The 15,638-nt window shown below is 41.4% G+C and overlaps 2 protein-coding genes across 6 annotated transcripts; one reads left to right on the top strand and one right to left on the bottom strand.

The window, feature by feature from the left end:
* Window positions 1-1,043: 1,043 nt before the first annotated feature.
* phyhd1 (phytanoyl-CoA dioxygenase domain containing 1) lies at window positions 1,044-8,545 on the top strand. Its single transcript, XM_083792926.1, has 11 exons — window positions 1,044-1,172; window positions 2,189-2,347; window positions 4,983-5,058; window positions 5,150-5,197; window positions 5,305-5,360; window positions 5,445-5,507; window positions 5,941-5,962; window positions 6,264-6,392; window positions 7,049-7,165; window positions 7,651-7,777; window positions 7,930-8,545. The coding sequence occupies exons 1-11, from the start codon at window positions 1,140-1,142 to the stop codon at window positions 7,976-7,978; spliced, it is 879 nt and encodes a 292-aa protein (XP_083649052.1). The 5' UTR covers window positions 1,044-1,139; the 3' UTR covers window positions 7,979-8,545.
* A 785-nt stretch (window positions 8,546-9,330) lies between these two features.
* dolk (dolichol kinase) lies at window positions 9,331-15,375 on the bottom strand. 5 transcript variants are annotated; one of them, XM_083792923.1, is made up of 4 exons: window positions 15,231-15,345; window positions 13,983-14,099; window positions 13,521-13,599; window positions 9,331-13,426 (listed from the first exon to the last, which is right to left on the bottom strand). In XM_083792923.1, exon 4 carries the CDS (start codon window positions 13,289-13,291, stop codon window positions 11,720-11,722), a length of 1,572 nt encoding a protein of 523 aa, XP_083649049.1. In that variant the 5' UTR covers window positions 13,292-13,426; window positions 13,521-13,599; window positions 13,983-14,099; window positions 15,231-15,345; the 3' UTR covers window positions 9,331-11,719. The 5 variants fall into 5 exon arrangements, with proteins under 5 accessions (XP_083649049.1, XP_083649047.1, XP_083649051.1 ...); XM_083792921.1 differs by lacking the exon at window positions 13,983-14,099 and having other exon boundaries at window positions 15,231-15,375; XM_083792925.1 differs by lacking the exon at window positions 13,521-13,599.
* Between the last annotated feature and the right edge of the window lie 263 nt (window positions 15,376-15,638).

Genomic DNA, 15,638 nt, shown 5'->3' with positions numbered 1-15,638 from the left:
CATTTTCAAAAATAAATAAAAAATGTTTGCCTAATAATGACATGTCCGAAATAGGGACACCTGCAGGGTTAATGTGGTTGAGGGGGTAAAAAGCATATTTCTTGACAGTCATCAAATATTTTGACTTTTGGGTCAACATCCAAAATCGTGTTATTCTCAGACTGCCAAAATTACACAAATATTTAACTTCAGATATCTAGTTTAAGTTTTATTGTAATTATTACACTTCTGCAAGGACATGATTGTACTCGCTGTATAAATGTAGATATGTCAATGATTAAGAAACAAATCAATTTTATTCAACTTTCCTTTTGTATAGGCTATACTGTCCTTTCCATCTTTGCAGGGGGGCTATTAAGGCATAGCTAATAGTTTATTGATACACATTGTACAGTATATACCAAATTAATGCTATTCATCTACCCAGTAATACAAGACCTTCATAATCAAACATTTGTGTGGCTGAACATGGATTTAATTTGGCTGACTAGAAAGAAAACCGGAGCTGAGTGAATGAAATGATTGTCTATCATGTGTGATAGAGCCTTTATTGTTGCCAAAAGGCTTCATACATAGATTGTTATGATGATTGTGATATCCCAGAGTCAAATACAAAAAATGGGATAATTGCGCTTTGACTAACCAATGTTCTGCCCTGAATTTTCTACCATTATGACAAGTGATAATAAAGCAAACACTAAAACATTAAAGTATTTTTCTGAGTTTGTATTCCTGACTGATTTAAATTAGAACTCCAAACAAACTGGATTGCCTTGCCCAGAGCCCTGATGTAGTCTACATCAGTTTGTTCTCAACCTTTTCAGACGCGACAATTAAGTATTTGGAAATTGTATGCGCGTGCACGCACGAACCGTGCGCGAGGTAATAATTATCTCTGGAAAGAACACGTGACCAGAGGATTTGCTCAGCAGTTAACGAAAGGGTTAAAGTACAAAATCCTATTAGTCGTCTAGTCTTCTTGGTTGCAGTTTAATCGAGTTGGACACTTTCATCACATGGTAGATGTTTCCCGGATGAGAACACCCACTTCTCCGTTACTTTTCTACTACATGCTACTAGCCTACTACAGTAGGCCTACAGTCAGTAACAGACAGTAGGCTACTCTACACAGCAACAGCATGGATTTCATGACGGATCGGGACGTGCAAAAGGTTTGTTGCATTATTAAATCCATTATGCAAGTATAGTGAACTCAAAGGACCGCAATATAAGCCCTCGTGCTTTTTTGTTGTTGTACTTGTGTTGTATGATTATCCATTCCTATTGACAAATTAAAAGGGCAAGGCCTATAATGCCATTATTGCCTTATGTGATTAATTTGTTCGCGGCATTTCGCATTTGTTTGTTCTTCAATTAAAACGTAAATCAATTGAGCTACAGCGATGGGAGGTCACGGACGAGGGCTGAGCCTGAGCCAGAGTTAAATTAAACAATTTCCTTCCGCGCGTGTGTGCGTGCGTGCGGCCGTGCGCGCGCATGTTTGTGTGTGTGTGACTGTCGGGGGGGGGGTGGGGGGGCGGGGGGGGGGGGGGGGGGGGAACAGCAGATCAATAGAGCACCGAAGTCCTGACGTAACTCGCTCATCCCGACGATTCCCCTGGTTCACGGAAGTAGTTTCTCTATGGAGAATAACATGGGGTGATCTTAATATCGTCTACTATAAGCGTTGTGGTCCAAAAATAAACAAGCTGTCTCGGCGTTATTGTCAGGGAGGTGTCTCTGTATCGTTTGCAACAGTCAGTCACTCATATATGATACAGTCTGCTTCTAGCGAAAATCTAACTAATTCAGCAGCAGTAACATTAGCGTTTTCTCTCAGTCAGTTGATTCTTCATATCCATGTGAGTGAAGCGGCCGGGATGACATGTTTATTTTTCAAACACAGTTCTTATATGAATCAATCTAAAACTCCTCCTATGGTGATTTCAATGCAACTAAACAAATACATGAACCTGGGGACTGACGCCCTCTACTGAAAGTGACGTCAGACTTCGGTGCTCTATTCAATAATAACTAGCCTACATACATTAGATTGTACATGATGATTTAAGTCATATAATAATTTGTAGTGAAGTTTATCCCGGGGAGGTAGGCCTAGAATATACAGTCATTTCGGGATAGGTAGATCCTCATCATCACACTGTTTATGAACGGCTTTATCTGTCAGTGGGAAGAGGACGGCTATGTGGTCCTGGAGGGCCTCCTGACCTCAGATGAGTGTGATGAACTGAAGCAGAGGATGGCAGAGATAGTGGACCAGATGGATGTACCAGAACATTGTCGGATCACATTCTCCACGGATCAGGAGGAGCAACTCAAGTCACAGGTAAACTAGTTTAACTATGCTGTATCTATATTACCAGTGCATGGTTTTCAACCCTTTTCATATCATGGCCCATTATTTATTCTGCATTTGAGCCATGCACAGCACACGGACCACCATTTGATGACATTTAGCTTTGCAGACCCAAAACTAAAGAATATGTCCACATTTCCAAGCTGTATTGATGTTGGTAGGAGAGATAACTTCAGGCAATTGAGGCAAACGTTGATCAAAATAACCATTCTTCTTATACATTCTCTAATGGTGTAGACTTCTTGTAAATTAAGTAATGCAGATGTTTAATAATAATTTAACTCTTGCGAGATCAAGAGATATCGACTATAAGGGTCCATTTGGATACCAACTCCATCATTTAGCTGGAGACCACCTGGAATCCCTTTGACTCTGAGGACCCCTGGTGGTCACCGGATGAATGGTTGAAAACCACTGCTGTATACGAGTCTGGTGATTACTAGACTTGTTACTTTATTTTAACTCTTTTTCTCCATCCTTTCATGTATATGCACTTAAAAGATGCAGGTAAGACTGCCATGTTGTACTCAGTAGCCTAATGCAAATCCTCATTCCTTAAAGCTGCAGTCCATAACTTTAATGGCCTATACCCAGGGTTTGAACAAGGGTCTGAGAGACACATTTCTACCACTCATCCAAGAGACAATCCTCACAGTAGTACTGCTGGTCAACCAGTAAGGGTTCTACACGATACCATGGACTAACTTCTCTTCCATTGAGACATTTCAGACTAATATAGTAGCCTACTATTAACATACTCTACTATAGAGCGCCCCCTTCCAGGGCACCGGAAGAGAATTTCCCATTAATTTTTCCATAGAAGTTTCAGAAAGTATTTATTTAAAGACCTTTAAGCCTCAGACAAAGCCAACTCGGATGATGACAAATCATGACAATGAACAAGTTTTTTTGGGGTGAACACTTTATTTTTATTTAATTATTTGTCCGACCCAAAGAATTGTGTTTATTGTCATGAATTGTCATCATCTGAGTTGGTTTTGTCCGAGGCTTTAATTAAAGGTATTTTTTTAAACGTCTATGGAAAAATGTATGGAAAATAATCTTCTGGTGCCCTCGTCGTTCTGCCCTCGGTGCTCAATAGTGCGTCGCAGTCCCGCCCCCTCGAGAGACCCGGAAAAGAAATCCCGTTCATTTTCCTCACAGACTTTTCAGAAAGTAAGTAAGTAAGTACGCCGCGGACAAAGCCAACTCTTGTCGTGACAAATCATGACAATAAACACAATGTTTTGGGCCAAACAAGAAAATTGAAAGTAGAAAAGAACGGCAGGTTACAACACTTTTATTGTTGTTTTTCTTCTTTGTAATTATTTGTTTGGTCCAAAATATTGTGTTTGTTGTCATGATTTGTCACGACTCAAGTTGGCTTCGTACGGCGCTTAAAAGGTCTTTAAATAAATACTTTTTGAAATGTCTATGGGAAAAATGTATTGCGATTCATTTCCTGGGCCTGGCGTCGTCATGAAAGGGGGCGGGACTGCGACGCTCTATACAGATTGGTTAACAAGAAATTGTATTAATTCAAATAAAATTGCAGCTTTAAACCCTAATTAGTTGACCAGTGTGTCCCCATGGCTTTATACTGCTGCTAGTATTTCCATCTGATCTGGTTGTATGTAGTGGTGGAAAGTAACAAAGTACATGTACTTAAAGAATAATTTTGAGCAATTGTTACTTTACTTGAGTATTTCCAATTTTTCTAGCCTCACAGCTAGAAGGTCCTGGATTCGATTCCCACTGGGGGCGCTGGGGTTCGTGTTCTCTCCTCCGTGTCATCAGTGCCCATACCCGAGGCGGGGTTGGCGAAAGGGCCTTTCTGTGTGGAGTTTGCATGTTCTCCCCGTGTCCCTTACCCCCTTTCTGAAACTAGCTCCTTGCCACTCGCCCTACACACTTCCACTTGGTTTGAGCGTTATATATAAATCATAGAGACGGCACTGGATGGGAGGGGAATCCCAGTGCCATCTCTTATTATTTATATATCTATGCTCAAACCGAGTGGAAGTGTGTAGGGCGAGTGGTGATGAGCTAGTTTCAAAAAGGGCCTAGAGGGTAGGTTCCCACACAAAAAACATGCAGTAATCCTGGTCTCTAAACTACCTCCGCTTGGCCAGCCGGGGCGCCTGATGGAGGGAAAGGAACTGGTTGGAATAACGTGTTCCTTCCGTGCGCTACGTCGGGCCTAGGAAACTCTCCCCTGTCAAGTAGCTTGTAGAAGTAGCTTGGACTCCTCATGCATAGAAGCATAGGCAGCATGAGGTCAGTCCGCTGCCCCCCCCCCCCCCCCCCCCCCAGGTTGGAAGAGGAAGTATTAGATAATTGACACTGGGTGAAAAAAATGGGTTGCAAAATCGTGGGATAAAAATAAAGAAAATTAAAAAAATACTGAATCACAGCAGCCATGTGGATATACAGTATAATAGCTCGTCCCTCACATGTGATATTCTTGAATGCATTTGTCTCTGCCTGACCTTAACTGTCCTATAGTACTATATTCCTGTGCCAAGTCTTATCAGTCTGCCTATGTCTTATCTCTGTGTTGCGTTGATGTATCGGGTACATAATACATAAACTATCTGTCCTGCAGGGAAATGCTGACTATTTCATTACCAGTGGAGATAAGATCCGTTTTTTCTTTGAGAAAGGAGTTTTTGGTGAAAAAGGTGAGCACAAGCCTATTACGATTCTTCCACAGTTTCTTTAAATTAAGGCCAGATATCAAATTTAATGGATAAATCATTGCTTAACTTATAGGAGAATTCCTCGTTTCAAAACAAAAGTCCCTGAATAAAGTTGGACACGGTGAGTTTATCACAGAATGTTTGCTATTTTGTGGAATAAAGATATTTTACGTAACTGAAATGACAATAAAAATATAGCATAATGCTTTTTTTACCTGTTACCTGTAGCTCTCCATGCCCATGAGCATGTGTTCAAAAAGGTTACGCATTCACCTCAAATTCAGGTGAGTTAGCTGTCAGCTTTATCACAATAGCACATTGATATTCTGTATATTCAACACTGATATGGAATGTAAACACTCCTATAGGGTATCGCTAAGAAGCTGAGTCTTCAAAGCCCTGTGATATTGCAAAGCATGTACATTTTTAAGGTAATGCATGTGTCTATCTATTTTCTAACCTCATTCATTCTCTCACCTCAGAGAAACGTTTAATGGTGTTAATGCTGCATTCACACTAGCAGTGACGACGCAATTTGTTCTACTCACAGTGAAGCATCAAACAATCATATTCCATTCCCTTTCTCTCTCTCCCACAACTCCTGCTCCGTTCCGTGAATGGGAAAAACCTCATTGTTGCCGTTAAGTTGCTATTTAACCCTACCCAGAATGTATGCAGTCAGTGTGGCTTGGGCAACACTTCAATGGAGACTGCCGAAATTACCACTCTTTGGCAGTTTTGTAGCCCATCACTGATAATAATATGAACGCAGCATAACACTGTCTCTAAATGATGCTATCTCAGCTTATTATGTACCACAACATTGAAGACAATGTTCACTTTCTTTTCTTCCTCCCTTTTCAGCAACCGGGGATTGGTGGGGAGGGTAAGCAAACAGCCACGATAAACAAAAGAAAACTGATGGACCCAATTATATATAACCTCAATGTCACAGTCATCCTACTTTTATACACCATCGTAGGACAGTTATACATCATGTCTCATTGTGACGTGTTGTGTTCTTACTTCTTATACTTTAGACCTGATATTTATTCATTTAGGAATTGTATTATTATTTAAATACCTTCGCCTATGATGACAAAATAGTGACATGGGATTGAAAGTGGATAGCAGGAAAAGTAGAATGTAATGAATTAGTAGGTAACAGGTTGTGCTCTGTGTCTTAGTGACTCCGCACCAAGACGCCACCTTCCTCTATACAGAGCCACTGCACAGAGTGCTGGGCCTGTGGATCGCCTTAGAGGATGCCACTCTTAACAACGGCTGCCTCTGGTTCATCCCAGGATCACAAAACAGTAAGCTTAAAATCAGAATAGAACTGATTGCTTTTTTTGTTTTGCTTGATATTGATACAAATTAACCCACCAATCGCTGCATACTTGCCATACTGGTGGTAGCTTTGTCCCACCAACCACCTTGGTTTCACCAATGTTATTCCTAGTTTCTATAGTAAAGTGTACATCACACCATTGACTTTTTATGGTATGGTTAGGCAGAAACCTAATATTTAATTTGTTCATCTGCTATGTTTGAGGGGCGCTAGCCCATCCTATGTCCAGCTTTGAGGGTTTGGGTAAACACAAACGTTGTTTTGCTAGCGTTTCCTATGACTAGTTTTGAGTGTTTGTGTGGGAATTTATTGTTTGTTTAAGACGAAGTTTGTGGAAGCCGGTAGCCAAAAGCTGGGTGTAGGAGGCCCTCAAAAAAGTGTGTAAACACAAATATTGTTTTTCCTATAGTTTTGAGTGTGTGTGCACATTAGGCCAGTGTCAACACAAACATCGATGACAAAAGTGAGGACGCAAATTGTGATTGGCCGGAATGAGATGTTGTATGATGATGTATGATGATAAGAGCGCCCCTCACTTCACACGGTGTGCTTTTTTAAATGTATATATTTTGGGAAAATAAACATTATATAACAAGTAACAACTTGCTCTCCTTTTCCCAGTTGGCGTCTCTCGGCGAATGGTACGCACTCCAAAAGGAACCTATCCCCTGACAGACTTTACTGGCAAAGAACAGACCTATGATGAGGAGAAGTTCATTGCCGCTCCTGTTAAAAAAGGTAAGTGAGGTTATTCATTTCCTAACCTTATAGGGGGTAAGTAACATAGAGAAGTATGTGAAATGCATTTGTAACTTAAATTTGGTTTTATTAGAGACTTTGTTAAATGACACCTCAATATTATTTGGAATTTATATTTCATTGATGCTTGAAATTCTGTCAATCTGGGTTACAAAATTGTGGGATAAAACGTGATAAAACACACACACACACACACACACAAGATGTGCAGGAGCCCGTTCTTCAATCTCATTTCTCTACCAAATAAACGTCATTGACTCATTGTTGAAAAATTGCAGATCTGCTATTCTATTGTTTTATTATTTTCAATTATTTATGTTTGGATCGAAATAGGTCTTTTGTGGGATTCATTTATCTCATTCATCTCTTTTTATCTGATCTATTTGGTCGTTAACACATGGATTGGATGCCAGGCTAAAAGTTTGGTGAACCATGTGAGGTATAAATAGGATGTGTGTGTTCAGGTGGGGTGGTGCTGATCGATGGTCAGGTAGTGCATCGCAGTGCTCAGAACACCTCTGAAGATTCTCGCCATGTCTACACGTTCCACCTCATGGAGTCCCAGAACACCCGATGGAGCCCTGACAACTGGTGAGGATCAACAACGCACATTTTTATACTGTTGAAATGTGCATTTACAGATTAATCACAATGGGTATGCTATATTTGTGGGATTTATTTTCATTTGCAGTTCCAACTCTTAACTAATTAAAATAATGAATTAAATGATTTGGTCTTCAAAGGTTGCAGCCCACAGAGGACCTTCCTTTTCCAGCGCTCTACACTAAATGAAGATGTTTCACATTTTCTACTGGGATATAATCGAGATCTTCTCTTTTCTGAAGATGGAACAGTATTGTCCCCCGCCAAACTTTCAGCCTTGACGGTTTTTAAAAGGCGTGTAAGTGATATTTCTTTGTTAAAATAAGTTTTCAATCGGATACATTGGATAGTATTGGTATCCTGAAGAGCTGGTGAGACAGGGAAACCCCCATTACTGAACACACACTCTATAACGTTGGAATATAGAGCTTTAACATTTTAACAAAAATAAATCACATACACACCCTTTAACAGAACACTACAAACATCCTGAGTCAACACTAGGATGGACGTACTAATTAACGCTAATTTACATTCCTGATCAATTTGAATGTTTTTTTTTGTACATTATAAAGGTGTCAAAAACATATTCTTCTAGTTTAATAAATAAGTTCAAACTGTTACAAAGATACTGTATACTATTTTCATACATTATATTTCACAAGAAAATATGGTCAATATCCCCATTCTAAATAATTTCCAATTTTGTGTCCGACCAGCGAGGTGTCAAGTGACGAAATCTATTTAATGACATGCCCAAAATAGGTATGCCATGTTGAATAGATTAAATAGTTCAGTTGAACATCTATTTATGTATATGGAGTATGGACCCATCAGACACTGGGTTTATTTCCATCTACATGCATGTTATTTCAAGACATTGATCAGAACACAGCTACATCTTTATCTACTGTAATATGTGGGCAAGGAAAAAACAAACAGCAATTGTTTGTAAGAAGGAAAGAACAATGCAAGCACAAATGGACAAACCGTTAAACTCGAAGATGTTAATGGGTTATAGTGAAAAGCCTTTTCAGATACAATGATCAGTGACAGTCTATTCAATTCTTAACGGCCCACGCTGAAACCCTATTTTAAAATATTGCCTTTATTCATATAGGCATAAATGTTCAAAATCTTCAAGAAATGTTAAGGAATTCGGAGGTTTTGAAAATACACATGTTGCATGTGTGGTGAGTGAACTTGTAAATCTGCCCTTTTCTTATGTAAATTCAAACTAATCTCAAACCAGACATGAATGTGATTGATATCAATTCCTATTTTCTGTAAACTAAATGAAGTATTTAAGCACAAAAGTCTTTAATGATGCACATGCAATATCAATTTCAGACAAATGTAAGTGGCAAGTTAAAACATACTGAAAAGGCATAAATGTTGTTAATAAATGTTATAACTACATTAGAAAATATCAACTTCTACAGATGAAGGTTAAACCAAATACGTTGGTTTCATGCTAAAGAAGGAAATGAAATAAGGTAAATAGCCTGAGGAGAGTTGAGCATATCTACCCACAAAATAAATACCAAGCAATATGTTTTTAATATTAACTATTGCTGAACAAGTTTGACAAAATAAATTTTAACTCAAAACATCCGTTTTGACTGACTTGTTGGGACGTGTGGGATTTAAGGGCTCACTGTCACAATAAGGAAATCTCTCAATATACACGCAGAGGGTCCATAGAAATAAATTATTTTAACCTGAAAACAAAAATGCATGTTACAGTATGTGATTTCACATTCATTTCATTTCATCATGCAAGAGGATAATCATTTGCCGCCATCATCCAGCCCTGGTAACAAACTGAAAAGGGCTACTCTGTCAGATACCATGCATTTTGACTACCTACACGGTACTAAATGATAGAAAATATGGATATTAAGGCAAATATGTCCAGTAGTCAGTCCTTCAAATTGCCATGATAGGCAAAAACAATATATTATAATCACATTAAATGGCTCATAACAAAACAACTTCAAGAAGCTCACTTTAAATAATGTTCTTCAAAGGCTATAGAAAAGCATACATCCTTTTGCAGACAGGACAAGATCGAAAAGAACAAACAAAAACATCAACATTTGTCATCTAACATAATCCAACATCCATAATCCCATGATTGTACAGTCTGTCATGTGGAAACCTCATATGTCCAAAACTGTTAATTTAAAGCACATGTGAAGTGAGGCGCGCTCTAATCATCATACATCATCTCATTCTGTCAATTAGCGTCCTCACCTTTATCTTCAATATGTACTTTACTCAGCCAATCAAATCATCGCTATGGGGTGATCAGCCTATCAAAAAAACACAAAAAGTTAAAATATGGAGATAAGAGGTTTCTGCCTGACAGAAACTATATGTGGAAAGTACATTTTGGCATGTTGCTAAAGTTCATCTCCTGTTGGATATTTCAGGAGTTTGTGGTGTCAGTGGCACAGACCTGTGACCCACAAAGAAACTCCAAACGTCTGCATCAATACAGACATAACTCAAGCAATAGTATTCAGCAAGCCCAGTGGTTCTCAAACGTTTTGAAGGCCCCCCATAACTCTTTGAGTGTACAGATGGAACCGAATGGACCCATAAGGGGCTCCATTTGTACACTTGCAGAGCTACAGAATTGTAAAAGTACATGTGGAATCCCTTTAAGGAAAAGGAGGGTCCCTGGACCCCACTTTGAGAAGCGCAGATCTAACTCATCCTCTCATGTACCTTAGGTTCAAACAATAATCCATAAGAAACCATTACTGAAATTTGTGAAAGAAACGGAACAGATTCCTGTCATGCTTTATCAGCAACGAAAATGGAAGGCAGTCCACACACACCGATGTTGAGCTCCCTTTTGGGATCTCAAGAACAGTGTGCGGACTGCGTTCCCTTTTCACTGTATGTATCTTTTGTTCACCTGTAGAATTTTTTGAGATGTGCATGCTTCCCTTTGGACTCGATTTATAATGCTTATCAGCAATCCCACATGGTACACAGTAGAATTGTTAGTGCCATTTGTATTTGTTCTTGTATTATTAAATTAAACAAGGGAATAATTACACATCCCTTTCATGTGGTAGTCAGGATGATTGCCCTTATGGAAACCCAGTGTTACATCAAGACTGAAATAATGGCTCAACTTCACAGCTTATACAGAACAGTTCCCATATCCTTTCTCTTGATGACAAGGGTGCTCATTTCGTCGCTGTTGGGTGGAAATCTTGTTTGTCAAACACCATTACTTTTCAGAAGATTCTGGAAAAAACAGAACCTATGTTTACATGGATCCGATGAATGTAGTTATTATTTAGTCATAAGCTTTTGTCAATACTTTTCATTGGTTAAGTTGATAAAGCCCAAACAGACTCAACCACTTTGAACATGGTGTCCATATTTTGGGCATGTCATTATTGGCAAAACGGTTAAAACCTGTCAACTATTTTGCATGACACTGCCATACCATGTATATAAAATCACACCTGTGTGAAGTGAGGTGCACTCTTATTGTACGTCATCATCACCGACATCTTACAGTTGAGAGTTGAAAGCCTCCTATAATATATACACACAACATATACCGGTACATTTTTGTGTTACGCAATGTTTGTGTTTACACTATGATGTAAAACTGTCAATGGGAATTTAATGTTTTTGTAGGACAAAGTTTGGGCACACGCACACTAAAAGCTGGACATAGCAGCGTAGCCCCCTCAAAAATAGGGCATTGATTTATGAAAAAAGTACGCACAGGGTTTCTGCCCGACAGCGACGATTTGTTTCATACAGGGCTCTACAATTTCTACTATTGTGTTTTGCCACCTCTCTTCCTCTAGCACAAGCTAAGCAAGGGTTTATTTCTGCCCCTGTTGTCGTTCGTGCAGTAAGTCCAGTCCAGTCCAGTCCAGTTTAGTCCAGTCAGACTCAGAGCATCAGCAGAACAAAGAGGTACAGTGGGAGGAGGAGGTTGTCTATCTGAGAGGTGTAGGCTTCTAGCATGGCCACCAATGAGATGGAGCCGACAATCCAGGAGTAGGTGGAGTTGAGATTAATGCTCCCATCAAAGATGAGGAATATAGCCACAGCGATTATCTGGGCAAACACAGACGTAGCAGTCCCCTCCATGGTTTTCTTCGTGCCTGGCCAGCGGATTTCACCCATGGTACTGCCGCACACAGACGCAACAGTGTCTCCAATCCCCACGGCCAGAATTCCTGCATAAGGCACCAAGCCGCCCGCCCCAGGTAGTATCCCCTTAGGAGCACACGGCCCAGGAAACAGCCATACGGGCAGCGACATACCGAGCAACAAGTAGATATGAGTCAAGATGAGGGGCCCAGAGTCCCGCTCATCCAGAAACAAGGTGAGCAGCTGCCTGAGGAGCTGTCCTAGAGGCCGGATCCGAAAGTACCGAACGTATTCCAAGAGCAAGAAGACCGCCAGGCAGCCCACGGATGCCACATGCAGCATTTGCCTGTCATACACGAGCCCTGGGACGTACGTGGCCACCACGATCAGATGGAAGTACTTCCTGACGACAGTTGAGGCTTGGTGCTTCTTAGAGCCAGACTGGCGTTGGTAGTTCTGGTGCAACACGACACATGTGGCCACGGTGGCCAGGAGCACCCAGTAGGCCAACAAGCAGAGTCTTCTGTCATTTAACATGACAAAATCCAACAGCCATATGAGCGGATGCTGGCGGATGAAAAGGGAGAGCCAGGGCATGAGGATTCCCAGTCCCAACACCGCGGTCATCATGTGGAAGAACAATGCGGACACCCAAGTCTCGGACTCCATGAAGCAGAAAAGCAGCGCAAAAAACACCCCCAGTAACAGCGATCCGACCACAACAACGGGCAGGAAATAGTTCACTGGATCACCTTTGACCTCCGCTAGGTTCAGGGAGCGCTTGATGAGCTGGTTGACGATGAAGCTGATTCCCCCGACGACGAGGAGGGCCTCCCCGGGCGAGAAGCTGCGTGGCAGCAGGTACAACACGATCAGGCTAAGGTAGACAAATATCAACAGAACCTCCAGCACCTCGATGACTTCAGATACCGTCAGTGTCTGTTTGGTTGTGTAAAAGATCGCGCTGCCCGCGATGCCTGCTATCACACAGGTATTTGTGGGCACCGGCCTGGTGACACCCAGTGCAATCAGGGACAGGAACAGGGCCAGCATCATGCCCGTGACGGTGACCACGATGGAGAAGCGCTCGAAGTAGACGTTTCCCGAGGCGGCGCACCTTTCCCTCAGTACCAGGCCCATCAGGGGCATCACCATGGAGGCCGGGACAATGCCACTGTTTGACGACGGACGGAACTTAAATACGGCACCGCCCGACCTAAGGAGGCGGTCCCATTTGTGCTGCACGTAGAAGGCCTGGATGAAAAGGGCTATGCTGGCCCAGGAGAGCTGGTTCCAGACAGCCATGTGGACACACAGGACCACGGCCAGAACCACGGTGGACTCCACCAATACGGGGTTGATCTGCATGGTGGCTGCAGTGTGGAGATGGGTAGAGGTGGAGGAGAGATCTGGGCGGATGTTCGGGAACCACTGATGCCCTCTTGTGTCACTTCCTCTCTGTAGCACACGTCATCGTTTGATAGCCACTGCAGATGTTTAGAGCTGTAAAATAAACAAAACAGAAAAGTTTCGTATTTATTCAAGGGGATTAAAATGTGATGGCATGCATTTTTAACAGAACAGTCAAGTGCAGTACCAGTTATCAGAGTACTCCTAGGCCAGACTATGATGTCAGTCAACTATGATGTCAGTCATCTTGATTATTTGGGCTAAAACTGCAGACAGACAAAAAGACAGATAAACACACAAACAGACCTGTGGGATTTGAACTTGGGAGCCAGCTAACCTACTTGGTCACCACGCAGGTGGGGAACGTTTTGCTAGCCGGGAGTACATGCTTTTTTATATGATGTAATTGCTGCCCATGTTGGAGTAGGCATATTGGCGAAGCAGTACAAATGTTACACAACGCTCAGCCAATGGGTTTGGATTAGCCAATCGCAGAAGCTGGAGCACCACATGACAAACGGTTTGAAGCAGAGACGTGACACAAGTTTGAGGGTGTTCGGTTGGGTGATACGCCGGTGCCCCAGTTATGCCCAGGGCAGAGAAACAGACGGATACAGGTTTCATGAATACATAGATACTCATGCAGTACCCCTATTCAGAGTACTTGGAGGCCAGTCTATGATGTCAGTCATCTATGATGTCGACACGCACCAACTTGGGAGAGTTCGGTGATCTATGACAGCGGCACAAACATCACTCGTGCCGACTGAGAGCCACTCTCCCACACACACACACACACAAACAAACACACACAGACAGACAGACAGAGATTCCTGGAATGTATTATATGATGGTAATTATGATAATTTAAAAAGAATCACACCCGTGTGAAGTGAGGGGCGCTTTTATCATCGTACATCATCATACATCATCTCATTCCGGCCAATCAGAATTTGCGTCCTCACTTTTCTTGTCTTCAATGTTTGTGTTTAGCGTAATGTTTGTGTTTACACAAACACTCAAAAATGGCCATTCGTTGTCAAAGGCATTTAATGGTTGTGTTGCTAGTGCGCCCCTCAAAAATATACAGTATACGGTACATACTGTCTATATACTGTATACACACACGGTGCAGTTCCCGTTATCAGAGTACAGTACATGGGTACTATGATGTAATCTCCAAATGTGAGCATATCAAATGTCAGATACACACAGATGTACAGCGTCAGAATATTCTTGGAATTGATAGATAGTAGATACTAGATTTGAACAAAATAAATCCTTTGGGATTAATAAAGTATCTATCTAGAATAGAATGGCCAATTGCACCAGTTTATTCTGCGTTCCTGGCTGTTTGGGAGTTAAGAGTGTTGAATCAGGTCCAATGAGTCATCATATCATGGCTTATCATAAAAGTAAAACTGAACTTTGGTCAGCAGTGATGCTGATGTGATGACCATTCACCTATTTAACGAAAACCACACAACAATGGTGAACAGCGGAGACGGAAAGGAAAATGATTTGGTTTTTTCAACCTTATACAGTCAACCTTTTGTTCTTCTGACTCAAGGTGAGAGCAGAGGCTGGAATTATACTGTCATCATGCACAGTGAAATCCTCAGTGTCCATTTTTAACTATGAGGAGGTACATATGGAACCAAATGGACATTTGGTTCCCTCTCATAGTTAATAGAGAATAGAGATGCAATGAAGCCACGGGTGCTGCGATCTAAAGGAAAGCATCTAGCTAAGTAAGCATCATAGAATTCAGCTGATTCTACCGAGTTAGCAGGACGTTACAGAAGAGCTAAACTCACGTGCTGAAACCTTAGATATATATACTCTATGGCTGAAACCCACTTGTTTAATGAATGCGCACCAGTGCCGTTATACGTACCACATCCGATCCGTGCAGTGCCGTGTTCTCTGTTGTGATCTGGGAGACGAAGATGCCGGTTAGTTCTTGAGACAATATTCTGCTCTCCTCTCCTCTCCTCTCCTCTGTCAGCTGCCGTTCGTTCCTCACCAGGAGGAGGTGGCCATGTTTTTTTGACAGCCAAGTCACGTGGTGCACATACGTCACCAGGCTTTCCGCAGTACCTGTGGAAAGCTTAGAAAGCCCTCCTTTTATTTTAAATGTTTTCATTTTTTAAGGATTTATAGTTTTTCCCCGCATGATGTAACGTTATCTCCATCCACATCAATTTAACTAATTTCGTCATAGACTGCTTTTTTTCTTTTTTTAAAGGGAAAAACATATCCCGGCCTGCTATTTTCCATTTCTTTTTTCCTATAATGCACTATT

The sequence above is a fragment of the Protomyctophum parallelum genome (genome assembly GCF_964188405.1).
Source record: "Protomyctophum parallelum genome assembly, chromosome: 21".
Taxonomy (NCBI): domain Eukaryota; kingdom Metazoa; phylum Chordata; class Actinopteri; order Myctophiformes; family Myctophidae; genus Protomyctophum; species Protomyctophum parallelum.
This window is presented reverse-complemented; position numbering and strand designations above follow the sequence as displayed.

Bases quoted from the DNA above. Each gene is read 5' to 3' on its own strand.
- phyhd1 (XM_083792926.1), top strand. From the start codon at position 1,140: ATGGATTTCATGACGGATCGGGACGTGCAAAAG. The intron at 5,198-5,304 runs GTGAGTTTATCA...TGTTACCTGTAG, and splicing joins CCTGAATAAAGTTGGACACG to CTCTCCATGCCCATGAGCAT. The intron at 7,778-7,929 runs GTGAGGATCAAC...TGGTCTTCAAAG, and splicing joins CGATGGAGCCCTGACAACTG to GTTGCAGCCCACAGAGGACC.
- dolk (XM_083792921.1), bottom strand. From the start codon at position 13,291: ATGCAGATCAACCCCGTATTGGTGGAGTCCACCGTGGTTCTGGCCGTG.